Below are 21,965 nucleotides of genomic sequence, written 5' to 3'. Positions count from 1 at the left end.
GAGCCGCTACCGGCCCCGGCACCACGTCCTGCGCCAGCTCCACTGCCCGAACCACGACCTGATCCACTACCGGCACCAGCTCCACTTCCTGAGCCACTTCCTGAGCCGCTACCTGATCCACTACCGGCACCAGCACCAGCTCCACTGCCTGATCCACTACCGGCACCAGCGCCCGCTCCACTGCCTGATCCGGAACCAGAGCCTCGACCTGATCCGCTTCCGCTTCCGCTGCCGCTGCCTGAGCCCCAGCCAATACCTGATCCAACGCCAACACCTGCGCCTGCAAAGTAAACAAATTCAAAGCCAATTTAAATAAATCTCCGCTATTGCCATCTCTCGAAACTACAATATCACCTGCGCCTGCACCAATGCCTAGACCTGAGCCTGAGCCCGATCCGGAGGCGGAACTGGAACCTGTATAACATGCAATTAAGATTTTCAATTCAATTCATTCAATTAATCATATTTCAACTCAAATAATTATTCACTATCATTACACAGCATCCCATGTCATCCCCATAAATTTAAACATTGAATCGCGAAAACTATTCACTTACCCGAGCCAGCTGAGGACGCGCTGCGCGCTTCTGCGTTCACAATAGACCAGCCATATTCCCCTTCTTGGATGGTCACAACAGCATCTTGATTGAGTTTTTCAATTTGTTCAATTGTTCCTAGATCAATTTGCAGTTCATCCATTCCCTTTCCATCCTGGATAAACAAGTCTACTTTAACATCACGCGTCCGAGGCGGACTGGCACATGCCAGTCCCTGCCACGCGGCAAGAACAACAACAATCAGCAGGAAGCGCATCTTCGCCGAGAAGAATATCCTCACTGACTGAACATTAATCTCTCTTGTCATCTTTTTATACAAATCCCATTCGTGCAATAATTTTCTACAGACCCACAATTTCGTGTTTTAACGCCTGGCCAGTGTTTACCTTTAACACAATCATCATTATCATTATCAAATTCATATTCACTTCGATTTATCAGCGATCTATTTATTCAACCGATTTCTTGTTGTTCTTCATAACTTCCCGCAGGATTACAAAATACCATTCGCAGTTAACAATATATGTTTTTTTCCTGTTGTTATGCGTTAGAACTGAAAATTTTCGTATGTTTTCTCCTGAGGATTAATTACTAAATGAACAATTCATCCATCAATAATCCATTTTTCCATTCAATTTAAATCTCACAATAGATTTTCAAATTTCTTTTTCTATCAGCGCTCATTATTTATTCATACAGATGGCGTAATAGAAGCCACTGTTCGCTGATAAATAAATATTCACCGGTGCCGATTTCCAGTGACAAGTACTTATTTACAATTGATAAATTACAGTACTAAATTATAATCACAAGACTTATGATGTTCAATTGTTAATTCTACTTTCATCGTGTTTTATCGTTAATTATCTGAGAACTTCGAGGTTAGTTGTTCTCTCACAAGTTCAGTGTTAAAGTCAAATCAGTTCGATATGTCAAGTAGCTCAGAAAACGACGACTATGATTATTGCAGTGTAGCATTTAGATTAAGAGGTAAGTTGTGAAGGTCCGTAGAGATCGTTGCAATTAATTTTTTAAACATCCTTTATAACCCCAGCCGTAAAGTCCCAGAGGAAAGAATCACCGGAGCCACAACCACCCAGTGAAAATCCAAAGAATGGCCCAATTGAGGAAGCTCCTAGTGTCAAGGACATTGAAATTGAAAATTGTGTAACGAGAAGCTGTTCAATTAGATTGAGAAGCCAAGACCCAAAAACCGACGATATCGTACGTTTTATAGGACAATAGAGATAATAATTCCTTCCAATGGATTTTTAATGAAAATTCAACACCTCTCCAGGAGTTGATCTCAGACTCTGAGGATCTACGATCTACGATCTCTGACGTGGAAGACGTCATCGAAGTGTCTGCAGTTACTTCTGAAGTCCCTAGAATATTAAAAACTCCCATCGAGATTCTCGACAGTCCCCCAAGAATACAAAGGCCGAACAACAGTATCCTGGGAGGGAATGATTCCCTCGTCGATGATCCAACAGTGGACATCCACATCCGTTGGAAGTCCAATAAAATACAAAGCATTCAAATGGAAAAGGTATGGATTTCCCCTCCACCAAGGGCTTTTATATTTCTCATCATTTAGTCACAGTAATTTTTTTTCCAGCACGAATCGTTGATGACGATTTTCCAGAAATTCGCAGATCAGGAAAACATTCCAGTCAATCGAATATTAGTTACACGTCAAGATATTCCGGTAAAATCCACCGATACGCCAGCCAGTTTGAAATTATCAGTCATCGATATTCTTGGTGAGATTCACGATAATGATAACTGATATTTCTTGTGTCCCTTGCTATTTTTGTTTACACAAAAAATTTTGTGGGAATGCAATATTTATTCCTGTGCAATCACGAAAATTAACAGAAAAGAATTCGTCGATCACGCGCGGCCCATTCGTATCATTGTGCATTTGTTATTTGAATCATCACCTGTCAAATCAGTGAATTCGAGAAGTCTATACAATGTATGTACGTCAGACGTCTGCGGGATTGCGTTTACTCGACGATTTTTTCCCCAGACTTTTTCACGGTTTCCGAACGATAATATTATCGCACGGTATTTTCATTCTTCCCTCCAATTTAAAATCTCCATGATTTACTAAATGCAGAGGAATCCCTCGTATTAAAAGAGTAAAGGGTTTTTTATTTCGGGAAAGGGAAATTTTATTTCGATTAATCACACAAGATCATTTCATCCCTCACTTCGTAATTTTCTTATTACATCACTGAGTCGATAATTAATATTTTAAATTAAGAGGGAGGTATCATAAGCGCAGAGATGTCAAATAACCCAGTGAATCAAGAGGATGAGGATGATGAGGATATCTGCAAAATAAAAGCGCAAGTATCATCGAAGAAATCAGTCATGTATAAATTGAGAAAGGATCAGCCATTCAAGAAACTGCGAGAGCACTGCGCCAAGGAGCTCGAAGTCCCCATTGAAAAAATTAAATTTTACTTCGATGGAGACAAGGTGGAGGATGAGGACACCCCAGATATTCTGGACCTCGACAATGAAGCGTGTGTAGACGTGAAAATTCTGGAATAATTAAGTCATCCTCAGGATTCGTCACTCAGCCATTAGTTTATAATTTTTGTAAAATAAAATGAAAAATCTTCGCATTGTTGTTGATTTTTTATTCAATTATCACAGCAATCAGATGATAATTAATTTTTAAATAGGCTCCTGAATATGTGGTTCGAGGGGTTTTTTCATTGGTTTGAATTATCGCGCGGTTTTTATGGTGCTGCCCCCTGCTGTTCGACAAATTCAACGAGATTTCCGAGGGAATTGACGGAGTGACACGAAGCCTTGATGTGCCCATCGTAATCAATTCAGTAATCGGTATATATGCAGAAACTGTTGTCCTCGCTCGTTTTCTCGATAAAAAATAAAACCGAAGCCACTGGAATCTACCGGGGGACTCCGGTTAACCCCGAGCCCTAATCCACAGTATGTTCCTCTAAATAATTAACATTATTTTTGGTATATTACGGTGTCTCAACTCGATAAAAATAGGGTGGAAAAATTGTGAGGGAAACGGCGTCTCGAAGAAAGGGATCTTCAAGGATGTCCTCCGAGGCAGATGAATTGGAGGCAAGTACGAAATTCATGCAATGATCTATCTAATCATCATGATAAAACTCCATGGATTAACTATTGACACTGCTGAACTATTGATAACAGGAGTAATCGTGCGTTAACCTTCGTCAGCACAATGCAAACCACCTAAAGCAATGGAATTTATGTTTCAGAATATGGTATTAAGTTTTCGAGTGTCTGAGCTTCAGATGCTTTTAGGTTTTGCTGGTAGAAATAAATCAGGACGTAAGAACGAATTGCAGTTGCGTGCTTTGGAATTATTGAGACTGCGATCGCATCCAGTGCAGTTAAAAATTCGTGAACTCTATAAAACAATTCAGTGAGTAAATAAATGATGAGTGAAGCCAGTGTTGAAGTCGAGGAAATAAACTGCAATTATCATCGTAATAATAATTATTATTTTCAGGGCAGATCAGTTAGCTGCCCACCAAATGTACAGCCAACAAGGCGATTCTCAAGTAGACGAGAATATGCATCAGAGAAACGATGATGGAAGGTAGAGTGAATTATACGATTAATTTTCCCATTAAAATGTATGAGCTGTATTTCTTTATGAAGGCAACACCATAATAATCAATCCTGGAGCAGGGTTCTGCGTCGAGTTACGCAGCAGCATGGAGGTTCTGGAGTGGCACCTGGAAAGGATCTACCACCTGCCCATCAGGCGTCGATGCCGCAGCCCCAAGTTGCCAGGGCACCTCAGATTTATCAGCCCTCGAGTTATTCGACAGTTACAACTCAGGTGATCATCGAATAAATCCTCTCACAGGATAATTCCGTGAGGACCGTTCAAATAATTTATTTCTGATTCACAGAGATCGAATAACAACGTCTATGCCCCCTATCCCTATCCAGGAAAAGTCCTGCCCCCTCCAATGCAAATCCAACAGCCAAGTCAGTATCCTGTGCATCCAGACGTGAGACTGAAAAAACTACCCTTCTACGATTTACTGGGAGAGTTACTCAAACCCTCGAGTCTGATGCCCCAGGGCTCCATGAGACTCCAGGAGAATTCATTCCAGTTTCATCTAACTCCACAACAGGCGTCTGACATCGGTACTTATCGAGACTGCCGACCTGGCTCCAAAATGGAATACATCATTCAAGTTCAAATGAGATTCTGCCTCCAGGAGACCTCCTGCGAGCAAGAGGATTATTTTCCACCGAGTGTTCAAGTTAAAGTCAATGGAAAACAATGTCCGCTGCCAAATCCCATACCCACGAATAAACCAGGTGTCGAGCCAAAACGGCCACCCCGTCCCGTAAACATAAGTCCTCTGGTAAAGCTCTCACCCACTGTAGCCAATACAATCCAAGTGACTTGGTCTGCAGATTATGGCAGACGTTACGCCGTAGCAATTTACATGGTTAAAAAATTAACAAGCGCTGAATTACTCACAAGACTTAAGAGTCGAAATGTCAGACATTCCGATTACACACGTGGTTTAATCAAGGAGAAACTCAACGAGGACGCAGACAGTGAAATAGCAACAACATCACTACGAGTGTCACTGGCTTGTCCACTCGGTAAAATGAGAATGAGTACACCCTCACGAGCTAGCACCTGTTCACACCTCCAGTGTTTCGACGCGTCATTATTCCTGCAGATGAATGAGAGAAAACCCACGTGGAATTGTCCAGTTTGTGACAAAACAGCCCTTTACGATAATCTCGTTATTGATGGGTATTTCCAGGAGGTGCTCATGTCGAAGAAGCTATTGAGTGATGTGAATGAGATACAGCTCCTCCAGGATGGCTCCTGGGAAAATCTGGTGACGAAAAAAGAAAAGGACAAAGATAAGGAGAAGGGGAAGGCCAAATCGGATTCAGGATCTAATTCACGAGCGAATGTCGATGTTGATACAGTGGATTTGGATGAAAGTACCTCAGCAGTATCAACGAAACCAGAGGAGAAGAAAAATGCACCTGTCATTGATCTGATATCCGATTCAGACGACGAGGAGGATGAGGGCCCTTCAGCGAAACAAATAAAAACGTCCAGTAAGAGTGCCTCGAGTCAGGGCACTCCACGGAGAAATAACGATAATGCAAGAAGAGAGAGCGAGTCTCCTGATCTCCTGGTCATAAATCTCGAGTAAATTCACCGATGTTCTCACTCTTCAATTTCAGTTGTCTTTGACACAAGGTAATTATGAGAGTGCATACCAAAGTCGATTCATGAAGCACATAATTCGGTGAATGAGCAACTAGAGACATTTGTTTGTATTCAAAAGAACAATTTCATTTTCTCTTATTTCGTAAAAATGTATGGCTATTCTTTTCACTTCTATAAATAAAATATGAAAGTAATAATTGGTATTTATTTGAATTGCACTGCTAGAAGTAGACAGTGAGATTGAGTTTGTCAGGTCCTGGGTGAGTGTTTTCAGTTCGTTGATCTGGACCCATTGTATCGACACTGTCACCAGTCTGTGGAGAATTGGATAAAAATAATTCCAGTTCTCAATGAAATATTCGTTTGAAATTCGTATTAGTTCGCTCTAAAGCTCTGTAATAACACAATTAGAATGGAGCAAATGCTTTCTTACTCTGCTGTCATCATTCCAAGATAATTTTTTCACATGTCTGGAGTCATCCGGGGGCCAGGCGGGGATCAGAGAGTCGGGTGGATCCCCGGAGTAATTCGAAGAATTTTGGGAAACCGTATCCAAATTCATTCTCGCACTGAGATCATTCATGTTTTGGACGAGCCCGCCAATGTTTGGGATGTTAGATGTCGCGGATAAGGACGGGGTGATTGGCATTGGTGCGACTTTGTGGCGGCCGTAGCTCGGAATCTGTCGATTGTCTTGAATACTTCCTGCGTTGTATGGGTTCTCGTTATCCTCCCCGAAGACCGGATTCTTCGTTCCACGTTGTCTACGCGTTGAATTTTTTGAGTTCTCCTCGTGGAGGGCAGTTGCCCCCAGGATTTGGGGGCTCGAACTCAGAGCAGAGGGGACCGGGGATTTTCCCCGATATCCAGTCCCAATGGAATTTACTGAACCCGAATTTTTCGGTCGCTTTCTGAAAAATAAAATCCGTTAATTATAATTTATGTAATTATTCTGAATTGTTTTTAGGTGTGATTTTGGGTTTTACGTACTGTTTGTAGATATAAAGAATAAGAATTAAAATAACAACTCCTAGAAGTCCTAAGACGACTCCAAAAACAGCAACAAGTAAAATACTCCCATTGAGCCAGGCAGGAGCAGCTCTAGCTGCAATCGGAGATCTAGCATTCGGTGGTATGTGAACGATCAGGGGTATCATGCTCGTTCTCGGTGGTTTCCCCGTGTCCGAGGCGACCGCAACGAGTCTAGCCAGAGATCCGTTGAAGGGGCCCGTTGACGTGAGGATGAGCTCTCCATTGTCTCGAATTTCAAAGAGTCTAGCGTCCGGTCCACGAAGGGACAGGGAAACTCGATCCCCTCGATCCCCATCGGCGGCTTCCAATCGACCCACGATCGAACCAACCCTCAAAGTTCGTGCATGAAATTCGTATCGCGGATGGCGAAATCGTGGCTCCCACTCGTTAACGTCTTGCACTGAGATATTCACCCTCGCCGTGTCATTCTGAAAGATTAATTTCACTTGAATAATCACTGACATGAAGACTCAATTTATGAGAATTATTTTAGCATTTGCACGGACGTTTGTTCCGTCGGAGACGTGAATGACGAAACTGTGGAGAATTTTCTTCTCGTAGTCCAACGGCTCCTTCAGGAGTAAATCCCCAGAATGAGTGATGGAGAATCTCTCCAGCTCTTCGGGTGCGCCGTCCAGATGAAATCGCAATTTCGGGTCTATTTTGTTCACTCCTGTCGTGAGGATTATACTACCTGGTGGAGTGTTCTCAGAGACACTCGCAATGAAGTTCTTCAGGACGAACTTCACTGGCAAATTGCCACCTTTCAACAATTTTGTATTAATGACAAGTGATTTTTGGAAAAGGGTAAAAAATACCTGCTCCTGGCGATGATTCTCGTCCATCCTCTCGACTCACCATAACAGTTGCGAGACTGTATCGATCCGGATTGTCAATTTGCGTTGCCTAAACAATAAACAGAGTGAAAACTCAGAGTAAATATTGAGAGACACGACGTACCTTGATAACCATAGTAACAGCTGTCGATAATTCATGGTCCATCAGAGGACGTGCGAGAGAAATTTCACCGGTCTGCGAATTGAGACTCAAGAAAGGAAGAATTCCACCCTGAATGGTGTATTTAATTGGTGCATTGATCCCAGCGTCTTGGTCCCGCGCTTCAATAGCCCCTGGTGAAATCACCAACACCTTTCTCTGTGGATGAACAATGGAACCAGTAATGAACAAGTCAGTGATGAAAATGCTCAGAGAACTGAGGGATGCCCAATGGTCCTTACATTTCTAACTGTTTCCGGAATTATGATGCTGTACTGGTCGTACAGAAATACCGGATTTTGATCATCTGCGTCGATTACATTCACCGAGAGTGTCGTAATGGATGACTGCGGAGGATTTCCTTGATCCTAAAATTACAATTGATATAATGGACTACTGAATTGTTAGAAATCCCCAGAGACCTCCGTCAAATGTCATTTTTTATTCATTTCTCAACTGCTCTTCTGCCCCAAGAGCAAGTGATTACCAGTGAATCCATGAGACAAGTGATTAAAAATTCTCGCTGTTAAAAATACAAACCTGGGCGCGAATATTGACAGAGAAATTATTCAGTGTTTCATAATCCAGAGGTTTTCGCAGCACCAGAGTTCCCTCCAAGGCATTTATGAACACGAAGTAATCCTGGAGGAAACGACGAGAGAAATAGTAATGAGTGAAAAAAAAAATACATCCCCTCGTTGGGTGGTTAATGGAGTGGATTAATTACGGAATGTAGGCCAGGTAGAACAGCGTATTGAACGGTGGAGTAAGGTCCCGGTTGATCGGCGTCGATGGCTCTGACTCCCTGGAGGACACGAGTACCAACAACGGTGACCTGGATTCGCAGAAAAAAAAAAACCACAAATGGCATAATTTTTCCAAGATTCATCCACTAATGGCACATCTCCAACGAAACATAGAAAATATCCGCTGGTTTATTGTAACGGCGAGTGAGTACAGCGTTACGCGTAGCTGGTACCCACTCGTCTTGTTCACTAACACATAACGAAATTTCAAGTTGACTCGTCATTCGCCACATCCCCAACTACAAACGTTAAACTCAAGTTACGGTTTGCTGAGTGTCATGCTTTAATGGCTTTCAACAACGAAAACTCTAAATGCTGGAGTACTAAGTACAGTACTTGAAATAAAATCACAGAGAGCCCGTGAGAGAGAAAAAAAAAATAAATCCTCGATTTACCACTGATTTTAAAAATAATTCCATCGCATAAATTACCTCGGATATGTTGAGTATGTAGGGTGCATTGACGAATTGGGGCGCATTATCATTGGCATCGGTGACTCGTATATTTACAGGTATCATGAAGCCCTGGAATATCCAATTGATAAATACAGAATGCGGAAATAATTAAAGAATTATGTGACAACGTGGGGTTTGATATTTCGGTAACAAGTGGATGCACCAAAAAATGTCGATGCAGATCGCTAGGTTTTAGAAAGTTGGGGAAGAGCCCCGGGTAGAAAGTAACCGGCATTGTGACTTATGAATTTATTCTACTGTTAACAAACTCAAATTATGAGTGTAAAAAGAGATAAGGAAGCGTCAGATTGGGCAACAGTGAGAAGTGGCTGTTAAATTTTTAATACTTCCTTGGTGGATTAGTGGATTGAAGTGCAACTTGTGTCAGAAATTTCCAGTGTTTGAACTTACGGGATCTAGCGTGTGTCGTCTCTCGCATATAATGTTAATGTATACACTGGCGGGACCATCGATTCCCTCCTTATCAAGTGGTCTAATAAGCGTTAAATTTCGCGTATGAGGTAATATAGTAACTGGACTATCGTGCTCTTGAAGATGTAATTCGATGTCTCCGTCGATGCTGGGATCCCCAAGGACCCCTAAAATGCCTATGGTATCGCCGACCCTCTTGTCCTCGCTGACAAATAGATGAGAGGATGTTGCACCATTCTCCAGAAAGCATCTTGTATCCCTAATCACTTGAACAAAAATGCCAATTAAATTCCCATCATAATCACATCCACCGATTTATCAAAATGACTTACATTGCGCTGAATTCAAATAAACCAACGAAATAATCACCAATATCTTCAGCATCGTAGCAGCGGATAGCATTCACGTGTCCAGACACTCATTTCCTGCCACATCTGAAGAATATTCTTGTCTCTTCATTCACAATGAATTAACTATTATCGCAACTGCACGTTAAACACTCGTAACAGCCACAAAGCCATGAATTTTTTTCAGAACATCCTTCACATGGTTATTCCAAAACTTTTGACAGAGAATGAGAAAGGAACCGGTTTAACACAAAGTACCTCAAAGACACGATTTCCGGTGTGAATATAATGGGAAGAGACTCGCACAAGACATAACAATCGATAAATTCTGGTAGATAAAATAGTAATAAGAAATTCACTAGAAATTGCACAGTGGAAATTCACAGAGGAATTAATTAATAATTACGTGTTATATTTTGAGGGAATAATTGTTGTCTCGAGACGGGGAATGTCCACTCTTGGACTGGTGGTGTACACTGTGCACCTGTGAAAGGGTCTCCTCCGTACAACAAACAGAGGCATGAGTTCAGGAAATGACCGGTAAAAAGAGGGGATAGTTCTCCCCCATTTTCCACCATGAACAGGTGCCCCAGAACACCATTGTAAAAAAAAAAAAGCCATGGCCCACCGTATGATAATTAACACGCGCTCCACTGCTCCACAAATAGCAATGACTAAATACGTTAATTTGTCGAAACAAATGGATATAAATGAATGAAGAGAAAAATCAACTGGTGTTATTCTTTTATTATTACTTTAATTGTTTCGTTATATTTTTCATACTCCCCTACTTTCTCGATGGAGTACACACTTAATATAAAAGAAAGTATGAGAATTCTTATGCATGCGAGTCTTTCATCTTTCCTCCTAAATGGTGTCTATTACAATATGTATTTTTTTTTCTTTTTCATTTAATTTTCATTATGACAAATGTGTATAAAATGCATGTAGAACACATTTCCTTCATTTTTTCCATTTGCTCTTCACATCGCGTTAGACATATAAAGAGTTGTAGTATTATTATTATTTTTTTCATTTATTTATGATTTTATATTGCTGCGAATTATTATATATACATAGTAGAGGTATATACATGTACGTGTATATTTTTTATGAGTCATGCAACTGTCCCTTTTTTTTTCCTTTTCGTAGTGACAAAAAAAATTCCCCTCCATCGCTCCCTCCACACGTGTCCATACTATTTTTTCCCCCTCATTCCTGGTGTTTTCCTTCTCACGGATTGAGATTGGGGTGATAGGACATTGTGGAGGGAAAATTCTTCGATGACAGGGTGCAGTCGCAAATAATATTCGTTTTAGTCCATTAGTTAGAAATATTTGAATAAAAATTATGCAATTTGTATATTTTCGTGGAGCTGCATATGAAATTTTTAGTTCGAGTTATAAAGATGATTTTCCTACGTTTTCATTCATTAACGTAAAATAATTAATTACTTTTTCGTGTTAAAATCAGTAAAAATTTGTTGCCACACTGGCTTGCGAATAATACCATTTCCCCTTGAAAATTTCATTCAACAATTTTCTATGAAGTCACAATGATGTAAAACAACTATATGAATTCCCCTGTTTAATCGAACGCTAACCTCTAGATGGGTTATAATTAGTACCTATTAATTAGGAACTGTTGACGTGAAGATTCGGAAGATGATTTCTCTCTTTGTTGTATATTCTCACTAGATCTACTCACATAACAGTTTGCGTAAATAAAAAATGAATAAAAATGATAAAAAATAAACGATTGATATATTCCTTTCATCGTCTTCAGCTCCTTAATGCTCACTTGTGTAAATTAGTTATGCCGTTTTGTTTCTCTCATAATTATTAATTTCACTTTCCTTAGCTTATCGATGCAACGTGAAGAAAACAATCTTCATGGGCATGATTTTTGTTTTTTTATACTTTAAATTACAGGGAGTCTTTTATATGTAGTACCACTGAGCGTTTTTTTAAACTTTATTCTCTTGAAAAATTGATTAACCCTGAAAACACATTCCAACGTAATTAAATTGACTAAAGAAATTTTTATGTTTTCACGCAAATAAAACAAACGAAATAAATCATTTTCAGAGGTAATTCAACATTCCACTAGGTTCTTTTCTAGTTTTTCTTCACAATAAAAAACATCTGTGGCGAGTTCACCCTTAACTACTGGATAACCGATTAATCACCGAGTTTCACCCGTAACAAAGTGAAAAATTCATAATCATTAACGCGTTATTGCTCTATAATGTGCAAGAAGCTCGCTGGATGTAGTTAAGGGTTAAATCACAGAATACGTGGGGTACAGGCAGTTGTCCTCGAGCCAAAGGTGCACATGCACCTCATATTGAACACTGCCCATCTCCCACAGCGTAATCGTCACTTAGCTTCAAATATCATTGACTGTCGCATGCATTTTAGAATTATACTGATAAGAAAAATGCTATTTAAGCTGGAGGCAAACCCACCCCCAGTGAAATAAAGTCCAACAAATTTGAGCTGACGATGTAACAGAATAAAAATAATACGGTTGAATTCAATAATAAAGATCAGAAGGCAGATAATGGGAGAATAAAAAATTGATTTTTCTTTCTTCTAAACGTGACTTACGGATTGATATACGTTAGACCGTCCGATATTATTCGAATTCATGTTCGATCTTTGCATAGTCCGGTCTTCATATCGGGTGCTGCCTTGGCTCGCCATTGGCCTATTCAATGTGCTGAAATCGTAACTGAAAAAAAAAACAATACATCGCATTTACATGTGCCCGCGGCTTTAACCAATTCCTTTTCTCAACAGTCTCATACAATCACGACAGAGTAAACAGTTTCTTACCTGTTTGCATTATTTGGTGAATTGAGGCCGGAACTGTTGCGAGCTGCAACCGTTTTCGTAACAAAATCAGCCTCTTTCCATCCGTGCTTCTTATACACTTCACGCAACTCCGCATGCTGCCACATTGTGAATAATACTTGTCCTAAATAATAAAATAAAAAAAACAAATTCACTGAATTTCGCCAGAAATGAAAATAAACCTTCCATTAAATGACGCTCAACTCACCGGCAAATTTAAGAACACGCGCCGTATACTTCTGTCTCTGTTTCGTAATATTCATGAGCCTCTCGACCCCACCAGCATCCAACAGAGATCTCGAGAATTCAGCATTCTTCTTAATAACTTCATTCAAAGTTGCAAGAACAGCAGCAATAGTGTCGTCACTAGTGCCCTGATCATGTTGATTATTACCAGATGGTAATTTCTGAATTAAATCTCTCATGGCGTACTTTCCAATGAGCTCCTTATTCCGCTGATCGATAGCTAGATTTCTCAGTGCCGTTGCCACTGCACACACAACACGATCAACTTCCATGCGTAATAATTCGACTAATATGGGTAAACCCTTTTCCTTGCGAACAGCAGCGCGTATTTCAATGCTTGGTTGCCAGTAGCAAGCAGCAAGATTCTGTAGTGCACCAGCAGCTGCCTCCAGTGTTTCCGGATTGGAGCAGGTTTGAAGGAGACTCAAGTAACACTGTACAACTTCAGGCTGCCACAATAATTCCATTCCCTTGACAGGTTCTGTTCTAGCTGTGGTAACAGTCTTAGACGTTGTCACTTCCTTCTGCGCTGGCTGGCCATCTTTCCTCCTCTTACTTCCCCCAAAGCATCCCAAGTTCTCTCCCTTGACAGGTGCAGCAATGCGATTCTGAACAATTGACTGTATCGGATGTTTATCGTAATTCGGATCCTCAACCTCCTGACACCGATAACTCAAATTCCTCAGAATGCAGACACAATTCTCAACAATCTTGTTCCCAATATTTGATTTTTCAATAGCCGATCTAACGACATAGAGGAGTGCATCGACAAGGCCATCGCATTCCCTCAATTTTTTTCTCGCATATTCCCCAGCACTGGATACATTTCTAAGTACACCCGAGGCATTTCTGAATACTGTTGACCAGCAAGTCTCACCATTGGAAGCACTTGGATCCCATCCACTGTGCGGTATTATTATATTGTTAACAACAAGTGTAACACCATCGTCAATTATAGCTTTTTTCAAATCCTCGCACGATGATAAATTCCAGAGTACACCGGTGACCAATTCCTTGACATCGGCGTCTGATGTCCGTCGCAATAGACTAATTAATGCTGGTACACCACCGGCATTTTTAATGGCTCGCTTGTTCTCGTCGTTCTGACGTCCGTAAGACAAATTTCTCAGTGCACCGCAGGCATTTCTGTACACATCGGGACTCTCATTCTCAAGTAATTGGACAAGAGGTGGAATACCACCCAAGGATCTTGTTTTTTGCTTGTTCGGATCGTCCATGTAGCAGAGATGCTGGAGATAAGCTGCAGCATTGGCTTTTATTATGTTGTTTGGATTGCTGAGAAAGCCAATGACTTCCGAGAGATTTGGATCACGCCAGCGCATTGATTTTGGATCATCACCCAGTGGACTCGCCATTCCTGGCACTGAGTGTCGAGTCTGGAGTCGCTGGAGATGGAGATCATCCTCGAACATACCTGGAGCAAGACTAACGGGTAGCTGCACCTGGTGGGACTCGTCGTAGGACGGGCCCTCGCTGGATATTGCCACAGGGGGTACACCAATGGTGGGACCGTAGGCCACTGGACCGTAGGGCGAGGGTGATACATAACCATAGGCCACTTTACTCTCATCGTACTGATCACCTGGACCTCCGGGACTCGGGGTTATTCTGTAGTGATCCTGGAGGGCTGGATTTAGGACTGACTCCATGTCATTGTACCCACCCTCGACGTACTGGGGCCCTTTACGAAGGTACTCTGCAGGGAACAATAAATTTTTTTCTTTTGTAATTGTTACAATTCCCTATCTCGTCATATCTTGAGAATAATTAATTTCGGGAAAAAATTACATATGACTTATTTCGCATCATATTCAATCACCCACAAAAAGAGTGGTTGTAGGAGTTGTAGGAATAGACAGTTCCTCATGGAATTTCAATGGAATAAATAATTTATAAATAAATAAATTGTTAAAGAAGATATAATTACCGTGTGGTGGTGTTGTACGGCTGTGATCCGAGGGACTGTGTGGACTGTGTGGTGAGTGTGAGTCCTGGGCATAAGCAGCATGAGGGGCTGGATATTCAGCCTGCGTAGCATATCCAACGTAAGGATCGTAGTGATCAAAATTGACCATGTAGGGATCGGCTGCATAGCAGGGATCCCCATGTGGATACTCCTGAGACATTAGGGGCATTGGGATGTAATTAACTGCCCCAGCCTCGGGCTCTATGTGGGATACCTCGCGGATTACTTTGGTCACTGATGTTATCTGCGAATAAATCGTTATTATTGAGTCAAACCCATTGATATTATCCCTCCCCTCAACTCTGCCACGTGGATAATCCTATTAAACGGTAATCATCATTAACGTACTTGCTGGGATGTTTGTTGATTGTGCCCTCGAACGAGCAATGGATCATCCTGAACGGACAATTGCGACGAGTGAACAGAATGCGTTTCCGTTTGTCCATTGCTGCTGTGGTAATCCGTTTCAGTTGGACCACTTTTCAACGAGGGATAACAATAAATTGTTTAACTGTCATTAGCGGCTCATTGTGAAATTAACTGTGCTATTACTAATTAATGAGAAGGATTTTTAGTTTGGTGGCAATATTTCTGGTGTACTTGTGCCCATCGATCTATGTACAATTACATCCGTGATTACTCTGGGTTAATCATGCTGGGGTATATAGATCACTACGTTTTGTTTACGTTTGTGCATGCTGTTAGTGTGTCAGATACGCTGGAAAATCAGCGTACGTTTGTCAGGTACTAATGCTAGAGTGGGGTAATCACCTCTTTTTTATTTCAATTCGTGTTACGTTGTGCTCTTGACGCTGCTCAACCCTCCGGTTCACCAGCCTAGGTTCAGCGACAGGTTTTTAGTGTTATTATTATTTTTTTTAGTAGTGGTTTTGAAAATAGACCAGATGGTTCACCATAGTTAGTTGCAATAGGATGAAGAAATGAATGATTAATTGGGCTGGTTGCGAGAGGAATTAGATTTCAGGAGTGACGAGGGTTAATTATTGTTACTTACAGACACGAATCAACGAGCTGATTGTTGGACATGCCTGGAGTCTTTTTACGCAGTGTATCACAGTCCAGCTGAAATATTCGATGATTGATTGATCTAATTGAATTCGAGTTAAAATTCAAATGAGTGGTGTGTAATGATGAGGGGTTTATCGAACCTTTATGAATTCCTCTCGGGTTGACAGTTGATATTGAATTCTATTACTGAATTATTGACGGCCGTTGTAGGAAATTGAGCGCATCTGAAATAAAAATTTAGTTGTTTGTTTGGTGAGATAATTGAACTCTGAATTATTGATTCGTTGGGTCATAAATAATCGAGATGAGTGGGAAAAAAAATATTAGAAGCACCTGTGATTGCGGAAAAAATGGAAAAATCAAGGGGAATTGTTCCAAGGTTTAAATCAACGGCTGAAACTAAAAATTCCACTTTTTTATGAGAAAATATTTGATTTCTATAATTTCCCGTGTATAATCAGCGCATGCGCGACAACTGTGCATCAACGGGTTGACTACATACACTCTATATGCAACGAGAGTACGAGAGACAATTATCCGAATGAGTTGAGTACAATAAGTACATATGTACCGAGATTTAATTGAGTTTTCGAGAATTACTGGAGCAATCTGCATAACGACGATCGGTGGATGCAACACCACTGTCAAATAATGTGTCATTTTTCCAACGAACAGGATAAATGAAATTCCACGATTTACCTCCCATGATCTACCCCATTATCGAGACACTGTAATCAATGGATTGTTATGTGTCAGAGTCACAGCACCAGACACGACTACTCACTTATCCATGGGTTTTATGGATTTTTCGTTATCAGTACGTGGAAATCGTGAGTGCTAGGGGCATGAGGGCGTTTTGTTTGAGTTGTGTTGAGTTGTGGTTGAGACTAAAATATTACCTGACACGTCTTTTGCCAATTTGTTGTATCTAGATCCTCCACAGAGTGTATTTTCCAAATAATTAAACATCTCAGATGGACTTTACATTTTCCTCATCCGGAGCATTCACACGATTTCCCGGGGGTAATGATCCTTCACTGCTTCATCGTGGAGATGCGTTGGAAAATGTTTTACAAACACTTGTGAAATGTCCACTGCCGGTGAGACTACATATGTACCACGAATAACTCACGGCGATTGTTACTTTGAGTGATTTATCGATTGATCGAGACACTCCGGTGATATTTGATGGTCGAACGGTCAGACGATTGGTTTTTTTTCAGGTATGGTTCGTCTTCAACTTCGTCAAATGACAATTCAATGTAACCACACTTGGTCAAGTCGCCAACGCCTACACAATACACAGTGCATGCATTCTCGTACACACTGATGCATACAGGAACTTCTGGCAGCCTTCAATAAACAGTTATGTAGTTTTCAATGTGCGATGGAGAGCATCAGCCATTGCGCATCCGCAAGACGCAGAAGGGGAAGCCCCTCGAAATGGCGTCGGCCATTCGAATCGCTAATTTCTCGTCTCTTTTCGTCACACCGTATTTCTCCTTCATTTATCATCATCACAATATTTTCCAATCACCCGATAATTATTTAAATAGTAAAGGTTGTTTTAAAATTTATTAAACCCTTTTTCCCCGGGATTCCCCCGATTTTGTGAATCTCAATCCCATGCATCTCGTTTCATGCAGAATGTAACGGGGTCTGTCAGTCTCTCGTTAAAATTCCAGGTTTTTCCTCATTTCGGTTAAAACTCTGGATGCTCATGGTTTTTACAGACGGAATTATTTCTGACGATGAATTTCTAGTCATTCCCAGTAATTCTTGAAGCCGATTTTAAATTATAATGAGGGGACGAGGAGTACGATCTAGTCAGAGAGATGAGGATGAACAAAAATTTAGGAATTGTCGCGATAATCGTCAACTTGAATATTATTTTTTAAAATTAATGTGCCGAGGGTATTCCCGGTGGAAAGGGTTTTTCCCGCTTTGCCCCGGGCACCTGATTACCATTTGAACCGATGATTCTCAGAAAAACTGATGAAAGTGAAGAGAAAGTGGGGCCCGGTTAATAACAACCCGGGGGACACACGGCACACCAGTAACATTTCATCTATTTGACGCGCCCGGTTGTGCCAGTTCCACATCATTCGCTGATTTCAAGCATTCCAAAATAAATCGCTATAAAAAAAAATAAATTGGTAATAATAACCTCAGCGACAGCCATTGAATCGATAAATAAAATCTCACCTGATAAATGGGAATAATAAATAATCAGGCTGATGAGTCACTAATTTCGATTGAATTAAAATTTCACATCTTCATTGGGCAGAAATGAGGTCAATATTTCTACTGACGGTTTACTTGATACTTCCGGCAGTCTATTGTGATGGTAATTACGAGAATAGAGTTCGTGTCGGGGTATTCAGTCAACGATTTGAGGATTGGGTTGTGTCACAGGATGAGAGAGGCAATAATCGAGAGTCTCGTGATATGAAGTATGTGAATAGATCAATGGCAGTGTTGCATAAAATTGTCACGCCAAACAAGCGGGAAGTATCCGAAACGGATTTATATTTACTAGGTGAGTTCATCCGAGGTCATAAAAATTTCTTAGCAATTACCAGGTCATTGGTGCAATCGTGCATATCCTGGCTGCGACTTCCGATGGACATTTATCATATTATCGAGCGAATTACCCTAAACAAAATAATTTTATGAATAATAATAAAGAAAATCACTGAGTGCTAATTACTCACGTTTCGATCGACAATAAATATTAATATTTATAAATATTTTCAGGGGCGATTGAGAAATTACTGTACAAGGTCGAGGGCCTCGAGAAACGATTGCGTAGAGCTGAGGAATTACTTTACTACGTGATTTCTGGGAACAGCAGTCGCGAGGGTAAGAGAGTTGAATATTCTTTGTTCTACTGACTGCAATAATTGTTAATAAAAAAATTATTAATGATTAGAACAATGTCCGACGAATTACACTCGGATTTCGAAAGCCTGCTACCACGTAAGCTCTCGAGAGTACGACTGGAAGTCATCTGCAAGCCTCTGTCGATCCCTCGGTGGTAATCTGGTGGAGCTAGAGACCCCCGATGAGCACAAGTCCCTCAGACACTACCTGCAGAACACAAAAGGAGTCAGAGGGTCTGATTTTTGGACGGGGGGCCTGAATCCCGGTTTACTCTGGATCTGGGCCAGCAGTGCAAAGCCCGTTTTCGAGAATCAAGTCGAGACTGTCAACGGTTACGGCCGGTAATTATGCCCTCGTCATTAATTTCCTCATAAATCATTCTCTCCACTCATTGAAATCATCCTTAGGTGCCTGAAAATTCGTAATTCACTGAAGAATTACTCCTTCTACGGGGAAGAATGCATCAAGAAACTCCGGTACATCTGCAAGCCGGCGAAGGATGAATCGGCGAATGGAATCGAGAAGATCGAGCGTGGACTGGAGATGAAGAGAAAAACTCTACACTAAATGATTAATTGACTAATTTAAAACACCGAAGACGATTATTTATTATAGATTATTATTAAATAACGCCTGTAGTAATAAAACTCGTTAGAACTCGCAATTATACTACTGAATGATTGAGTGATCATGAATGATCATGAATTCGTCCGGATGATTAATTCATACTCCACATTTGTCTTCATGTTCTTCCGGTGCTCTAGGACGCCTGTTGAAGAACGTTGTATGCGGAATACGACATTTTTAGTAACTGAAATATTGAATCGTCTGTCGATGAATAATAATCGGTAATAATCGGTAATAATCGGTAATAAAATCGTCTTACACTCGTAAATGACGCGAGGGACAGAACGACGACATGTCCACTGGTGAAAGTGAGGGGTTTCATCGCCCTCGTCATGACAATCAGAAGACTCTTCTGCACGGAAATATCAAGTGAAGTCCAATCCAAATCGTAAATATTCCCACCAACGTGATTACTCTAAAGATCAATTAATTACCGTTCAATCTCTGAATTCTCTGATAAATTATAATGAATTACTTGGACAGTGACATTATTTCCATAGAAGCAGAAGAGATATATTTCCAGCATCATCGACATCAAGTAGAGCATGACTTCCACGAAATCCGGGGAGAATGGAGCAGCTGTCGACAGATCGTAGACACTCACGCAAATTACTAACGAGCTAATTGCAAATTGCGTGAAAATAGTCGGGGCGAAAATATTGTTCGATAATTCAGCAAATCTGAAAATGCAAATGCTGTCTCAATAAAATCATTAACTGCGTCTCCATTTCGGGTACTTGAGGATGTTGAGATGATGCTCCACGCAGTCTGATACGAGTATTTTATTCTTATCACCATGGGTTTCGACGTCTTTACCGTGAGAGCGATGATTATGTCCAGATAAATCTTTGAGTCGACTCTTGAAGATGTCTAGCTGCGCGCACGTTTGGACCATACATCCTGGTACAATTGTATCGTAACAAATGTTGACGTAGGATGTGACGTACGTTGCAACACTCTGTTGTATGTAGGTGAGCCAGAACGTTGTCTCTGAATTAATGTCATAAGGTAACCAGCACTTGAATGGCAGGATACGAATGGGAATGCATTCCAGAGCTGTCTGGAGAATGACAGTGTTGACAGAGGTCTGGATGAATGCTCCATAAATGAGTGAATTCATTCTGAAATTAAATTCCACTTCAATCTCCAAAAGGAGACCAATAAAAACAATTTAAATAATTGAAACGATTGAAATAATTGGAATAATTGAAATAATTGAAACAATTGAAACGATTGAAACGATTCTGTTGCCAATAGCTTCTGTCTTGATCCTAACATCACTCCTGTCGCTTGGAATTAAATGGGTGAATGAAAAATTGATAATTATTGCTGCTGTGTGAAATAAACCTGATGCTCCGGTCGTATCTCTCTTGAATGACAGCTTCTGCTGAATTACGTGGACAACACGGAGGAGACGTGATGATGCCTATCGCCTTCAGGATGTCGTCCCGTCTCGCAACGAAGGAGAGGGACTTGGCGCAGGCATTCATCATCGTCAGGAGCACCCGGGAGTTGTTGATGACATCGTCTACCGTACCTGGTGACCTGATCATCTCGATTAATTGAGTGAGTGTCACCGAATACAGGATTAAACACATCAGGCACGTGTAGAACTTGTAGAAAATGATTTTGAGAGGGGAACCCTCGGAGGGCCTCCAGAAACCCATTATCTGGAGGACGAAGAAGTTGAGGGAGAGGATCATGACTCAAATGCGACCTTCAAGGTCGGTGGTGATAATCCAACTGGAGACTAGAGGCTCTACCCTCTGCCGAGGAAGACTTCAGTGTATTTATTATTCATCGGAGAAATGGATAAAGTCATTTTTGTGGATTAAATATTTATAATATCGCTCGTGTATTTTTCTGGTATTTTTTCGACGAGAATAAATCGCGCATTAATATATTCACGACTTTTGTCTTGAGTTCTGTCACGCGATGGGTTGACGTGGGATTTTTGCAATAAAATAAGTGAATTTTATTTTTATATAGTTTCTTTAATCTCAAGGATGAGATAAATAAATAAATAAAGGGAGAAGTCACGCGATGTTCTCAGAATTTCGACGGAAAAATTTTCTTCGATATTGTCTGGGCATAAATATGTAATGAAAAAATGGAGGAACGTTTAAATTTTCTTGGGGTATCGAGACCTGGGGATTTTCATTCCTCGGAGATGATCAGTGTCGAGTCGATGGAGAACTTCTTGGAGATTGTGGATTACAAAGAGGGAAGATTTATTTTATTTAGGATTTATTTTATTTAGGAATATGAAAAGAGGATTGACTAACGTAGGGGCTCACTTCTGGGGGTTGGAATCACCCCAGCGGCATCGTAGTACTGCACCCCAAGAGAGGGAGGGCGAATTTTATTTTCTACGGCATGAATGCTCTTTGTTTTTTATTTGTTCAACTGAAATTTAACCGACTATAGAACGAGTGGAAGGGGGAAGCCACCTCTGTAGAATTTCAAATGAAAAAAATTAT

General features: G+C 40.8%; 6 protein-coding genes across 9 annotated transcripts; 3 read left to right on the top strand and 3 right to left on the bottom strand.

The window, feature by feature from the left end:
- The first annotated feature begins 1,084 nt into the window (after nt 1-1,084).
- On the top strand, nt 1,085-3,198 carry LOC105274138 (DNA repair protein Rad60). The gene is made up of 5 exons (XM_011317021.1): nt 1,085-1,547; nt 1,612-1,781; nt 1,855-2,106; nt 2,176-2,320; nt 2,827-3,198. The coding sequence occupies exons 1-5, from the start codon at nt 1,487-1,489 to the stop codon at nt 3,117-3,119; spliced, it is 921 nt and encodes a 306-aa protein (XP_011315323.1). The 5' UTR covers nt 1,085-1,486; the 3' UTR covers nt 3,120-3,198.
- Nucleotides 3,199-3,396: 198 nt separating this feature from the next.
- Su(var)2-10 (E3 SUMO-protein ligase Su(var)2-10) lies at nt 3,397-5,987 on the top strand. 2 transcript variants are annotated; one of them, XM_011317023.1, is made up of 5 exons: nt 3,397-3,668; nt 3,827-3,993; nt 4,081-4,170; nt 4,263-4,416; nt 4,490-5,987. In XM_011317023.1, the coding sequence occupies exons 1-5, from the start codon at nt 3,642-3,644 to the stop codon at nt 5,771-5,773; spliced, it is 1,722 nt and encodes a 573-aa protein (XP_011315325.1). In that variant the 5' UTR covers nt 3,397-3,641; the 3' UTR covers nt 5,774-5,987. The 2 variants fall into 2 exon arrangements, with proteins under 2 accessions (XP_011315325.1, XP_011315324.1); XM_011317022.1 differs by having other exon boundaries at nt 4,233-4,416.
- Nucleotides 5,982-10,385, bottom strand: Cad96Cb (protocadherin Fat 4-like Cad96Ca). The gene is made up of 12 exons (XM_011317025.1): nt 9,844-10,385; nt 9,491-9,777; nt 9,056-9,148; nt 8,546-8,653; nt 8,359-8,460; nt 8,061-8,186; nt 7,783-7,977; nt 7,641-7,728; nt 7,329-7,585; nt 6,781-7,250; nt 6,224-6,701; nt 5,982-6,104 (listed from the first exon to the last, which is right to left on the bottom strand). Exons 1-12 carry the CDS (start codon nt 9,911-9,913, stop codon nt 6,012-6,014), a joined length of 2,367 nt encoding a protein of 788 aa, XP_011315327.1. The 5' UTR covers nt 9,914-10,385; the 3' UTR covers nt 5,982-6,011.
- Nucleotides 10,386-10,585: 200 nt separating this feature from the next.
- Nucleotides 10,586-17,289, bottom strand: p120ctn (adherens junction protein p120). 3 transcript variants are annotated; one of them, XM_011317027.1, is made up of 10 exons: nt 16,875-17,289; nt 16,116-16,199; nt 15,962-16,029; nt 15,718-15,783; nt 15,295-15,424; nt 14,908-15,190; nt 12,922-14,676; nt 12,696-12,837; nt 12,468-12,591; nt 10,586-11,857 (listed from the first exon to the last, which is right to left on the bottom strand). In XM_011317027.1, the coding sequence occupies exons 3-10, from the start codon at nt 15,991-15,993 to the stop codon at nt 11,852-11,854; spliced, it is 2,538 nt and encodes an 845-aa protein (XP_011315329.1). In that variant the 5' UTR covers nt 15,994-16,029; nt 16,116-16,199; nt 16,875-17,289; the 3' UTR covers nt 10,586-11,851. The 3 variants fall into 3 exon arrangements, with proteins under 3 accessions (XP_011315329.1, XP_011315328.1, XP_011315330.1); XM_011317026.1 differs by having other exon boundaries at nt 10,586-12,591; XM_011317028.1 differs by lacking the exon at nt 15,718-15,783 and having other exon boundaries at nt 10,586-12,591.
- Nucleotides 17,290-18,027: 738 nt separating this feature from the next.
- LOC105274142 (snaclec lebecin subunit beta) lies at nt 18,028-19,522 on the top strand. The gene is made up of 4 exons (XM_011317029.1): nt 18,028-18,514; nt 18,733-18,837; nt 18,908-19,199; nt 19,266-19,522. The coding sequence occupies exons 1-4, from the start codon at nt 18,265-18,267 to the stop codon at nt 19,423-19,425; spliced, it is 807 nt and encodes a 268-aa protein (XP_011315331.1). The 5' UTR covers nt 18,028-18,264; the 3' UTR covers nt 19,426-19,522.
- A 64-nt stretch (nt 19,523-19,586) lies between these two features.
- On the bottom strand, nt 19,587-21,188 carry LOC105274191 (odorant receptor 67a-like). The gene is made up of 5 exons (XM_011317101.1): nt 20,833-21,188; nt 20,223-20,606; nt 19,961-20,165; nt 19,745-19,900; nt 19,587-19,669 (listed from the first exon to the last, which is right to left on the bottom strand). The coding sequence occupies exons 1-5, from the start codon at nt 21,186-21,188 to the stop codon at nt 19,619-19,621; spliced, it is 1,152 nt and encodes a 383-aa protein (XP_011315403.1). The 3' UTR covers nt 19,587-19,618.
- Nucleotides 21,189-21,965: the final 777 nt, after the last annotated feature.

This window comes from Fopius arisanus, unplaced genomic scaffold, assembly GCF_000806365.1.
Source record: "Fopius arisanus strain USDA-PBARC FA_bdor unplaced genomic scaffold, ASM80636v1 scaffold00009, whole genome shotgun sequence".
Taxonomy (NCBI): Eukaryota; Metazoa; Arthropoda; class Insecta; order Hymenoptera; family Braconidae; genus Fopius; species Fopius arisanus.
This window is presented reverse-complemented; position numbering and strand designations above follow the sequence as displayed.

What these genes read in the sequence shown, in the direction of transcription:
- LOC105274138 (XM_011317021.1), top strand. Translation starts at nt 1,487, where the DNA reads ATGTCAAGTAGCTCAGAAAACGACGACTATGATTATTGCAGTGTAGCA. An exon ending in TGTAGCATTTAGATTAAGAG is followed by an intron (nt 1,548 to 1,611) that starts GTAAGTTGTGAA and finishes TTATAACCCCAG; the next exon opens with CCGTAAAGTCCCAGAGGAAA. An exon ending in AAAGCATTCAAATGGAAAAG is followed by an intron (nt 2,107 to 2,175) that starts GTATGGATTTCC and finishes TTTTTTTTCCAG; the next exon opens with CACGAATCGTTGATGACGAT.
- Cad96Cb (XM_011317025.1), bottom strand. Translation starts at nt 9,913, where the DNA reads ATGCTATCCGCTGCTACGATGCTGAAGATATTGGTGATTATTTCGTTG. An exon ending in CTGTCAATATTCGCGCCCAG is followed by an intron (nt 8,187 to 8,358) that starts GTTTGTATTTTT and finishes TTGTAATTTTAG; the next exon opens with GATCAAGGAAATCCTCCGCA. An exon ending in AGAATCATCGCCAGGAGCAG is followed by an intron (nt 7,586 to 7,640) that starts GTATTTTTTACC and finishes AATTGTTGAAAG; the next exon opens with GTGGCAATTTGCCAGTGAAG.
- p120ctn (XM_011317026.1), bottom strand. Translation starts at nt 15,993, where the DNA reads ATGTCCAACAATCAGCTCGTTGATTCGTGTCT. An exon ending in CGAATTGAAATAAAAAAGAG is followed by an intron (nt 15,425 to 15,717) that starts GTGATTACCCCA and finishes CTCGTTGAAAAG; the next exon opens with TGGTCCAACTGAAACGGATT. An exon ending in CCGTACAACACCACCACACG is followed by an intron (nt 14,677 to 14,907) that starts GTAATTATATCT and finishes TGTTCCCTGCAG; the next exon opens with AGTACCTTCGTAAAGGGCCC.
- LOC105274142 (XM_011317029.1), top strand. Translation starts at nt 18,265, where the DNA reads ATGAGGTCAATATTTCTACTGACGGTTTACTTGATACTTCCGGCAGTC. An exon ending in TGGGAACAGCAGTCGCGAGG is followed by an intron (nt 18,838 to 18,907) that starts GTAAGAGAGTTG and finishes ATTAATGATTAG; the next exon opens with AACAATGTCCGACGAATTAC. An exon ending in ACTGTCAACGGTTACGGCCG is followed by an intron (nt 19,200 to 19,265) that starts GTAATTATGCCC and finishes AATCATCCTTAG; the next exon opens with GTGCCTGAAAATTCGTAATT.
- LOC105274191 (XM_011317101.1), bottom strand. Translation starts at nt 21,188, where the DNA reads ATGATCCTCTCCCTCAACTTCTTCGTCCTCCAGATAATGGGTTTCTGG. An exon ending in AGATACGACCGGAGCATCAG is followed by an intron (nt 20,607 to 20,832) that starts GTTTATTTCACA and finishes ATTTAATTTCAG; the next exon opens with AATGAATTCACTCATTTATG. An exon ending in GAAATAATGTCACTGTCCAA is followed by an intron (nt 19,901 to 19,960) that starts GTAATTCATTAT and finishes ATTGATCTTTAG; the next exon opens with AGTAATCACGTTGGTGGGAA.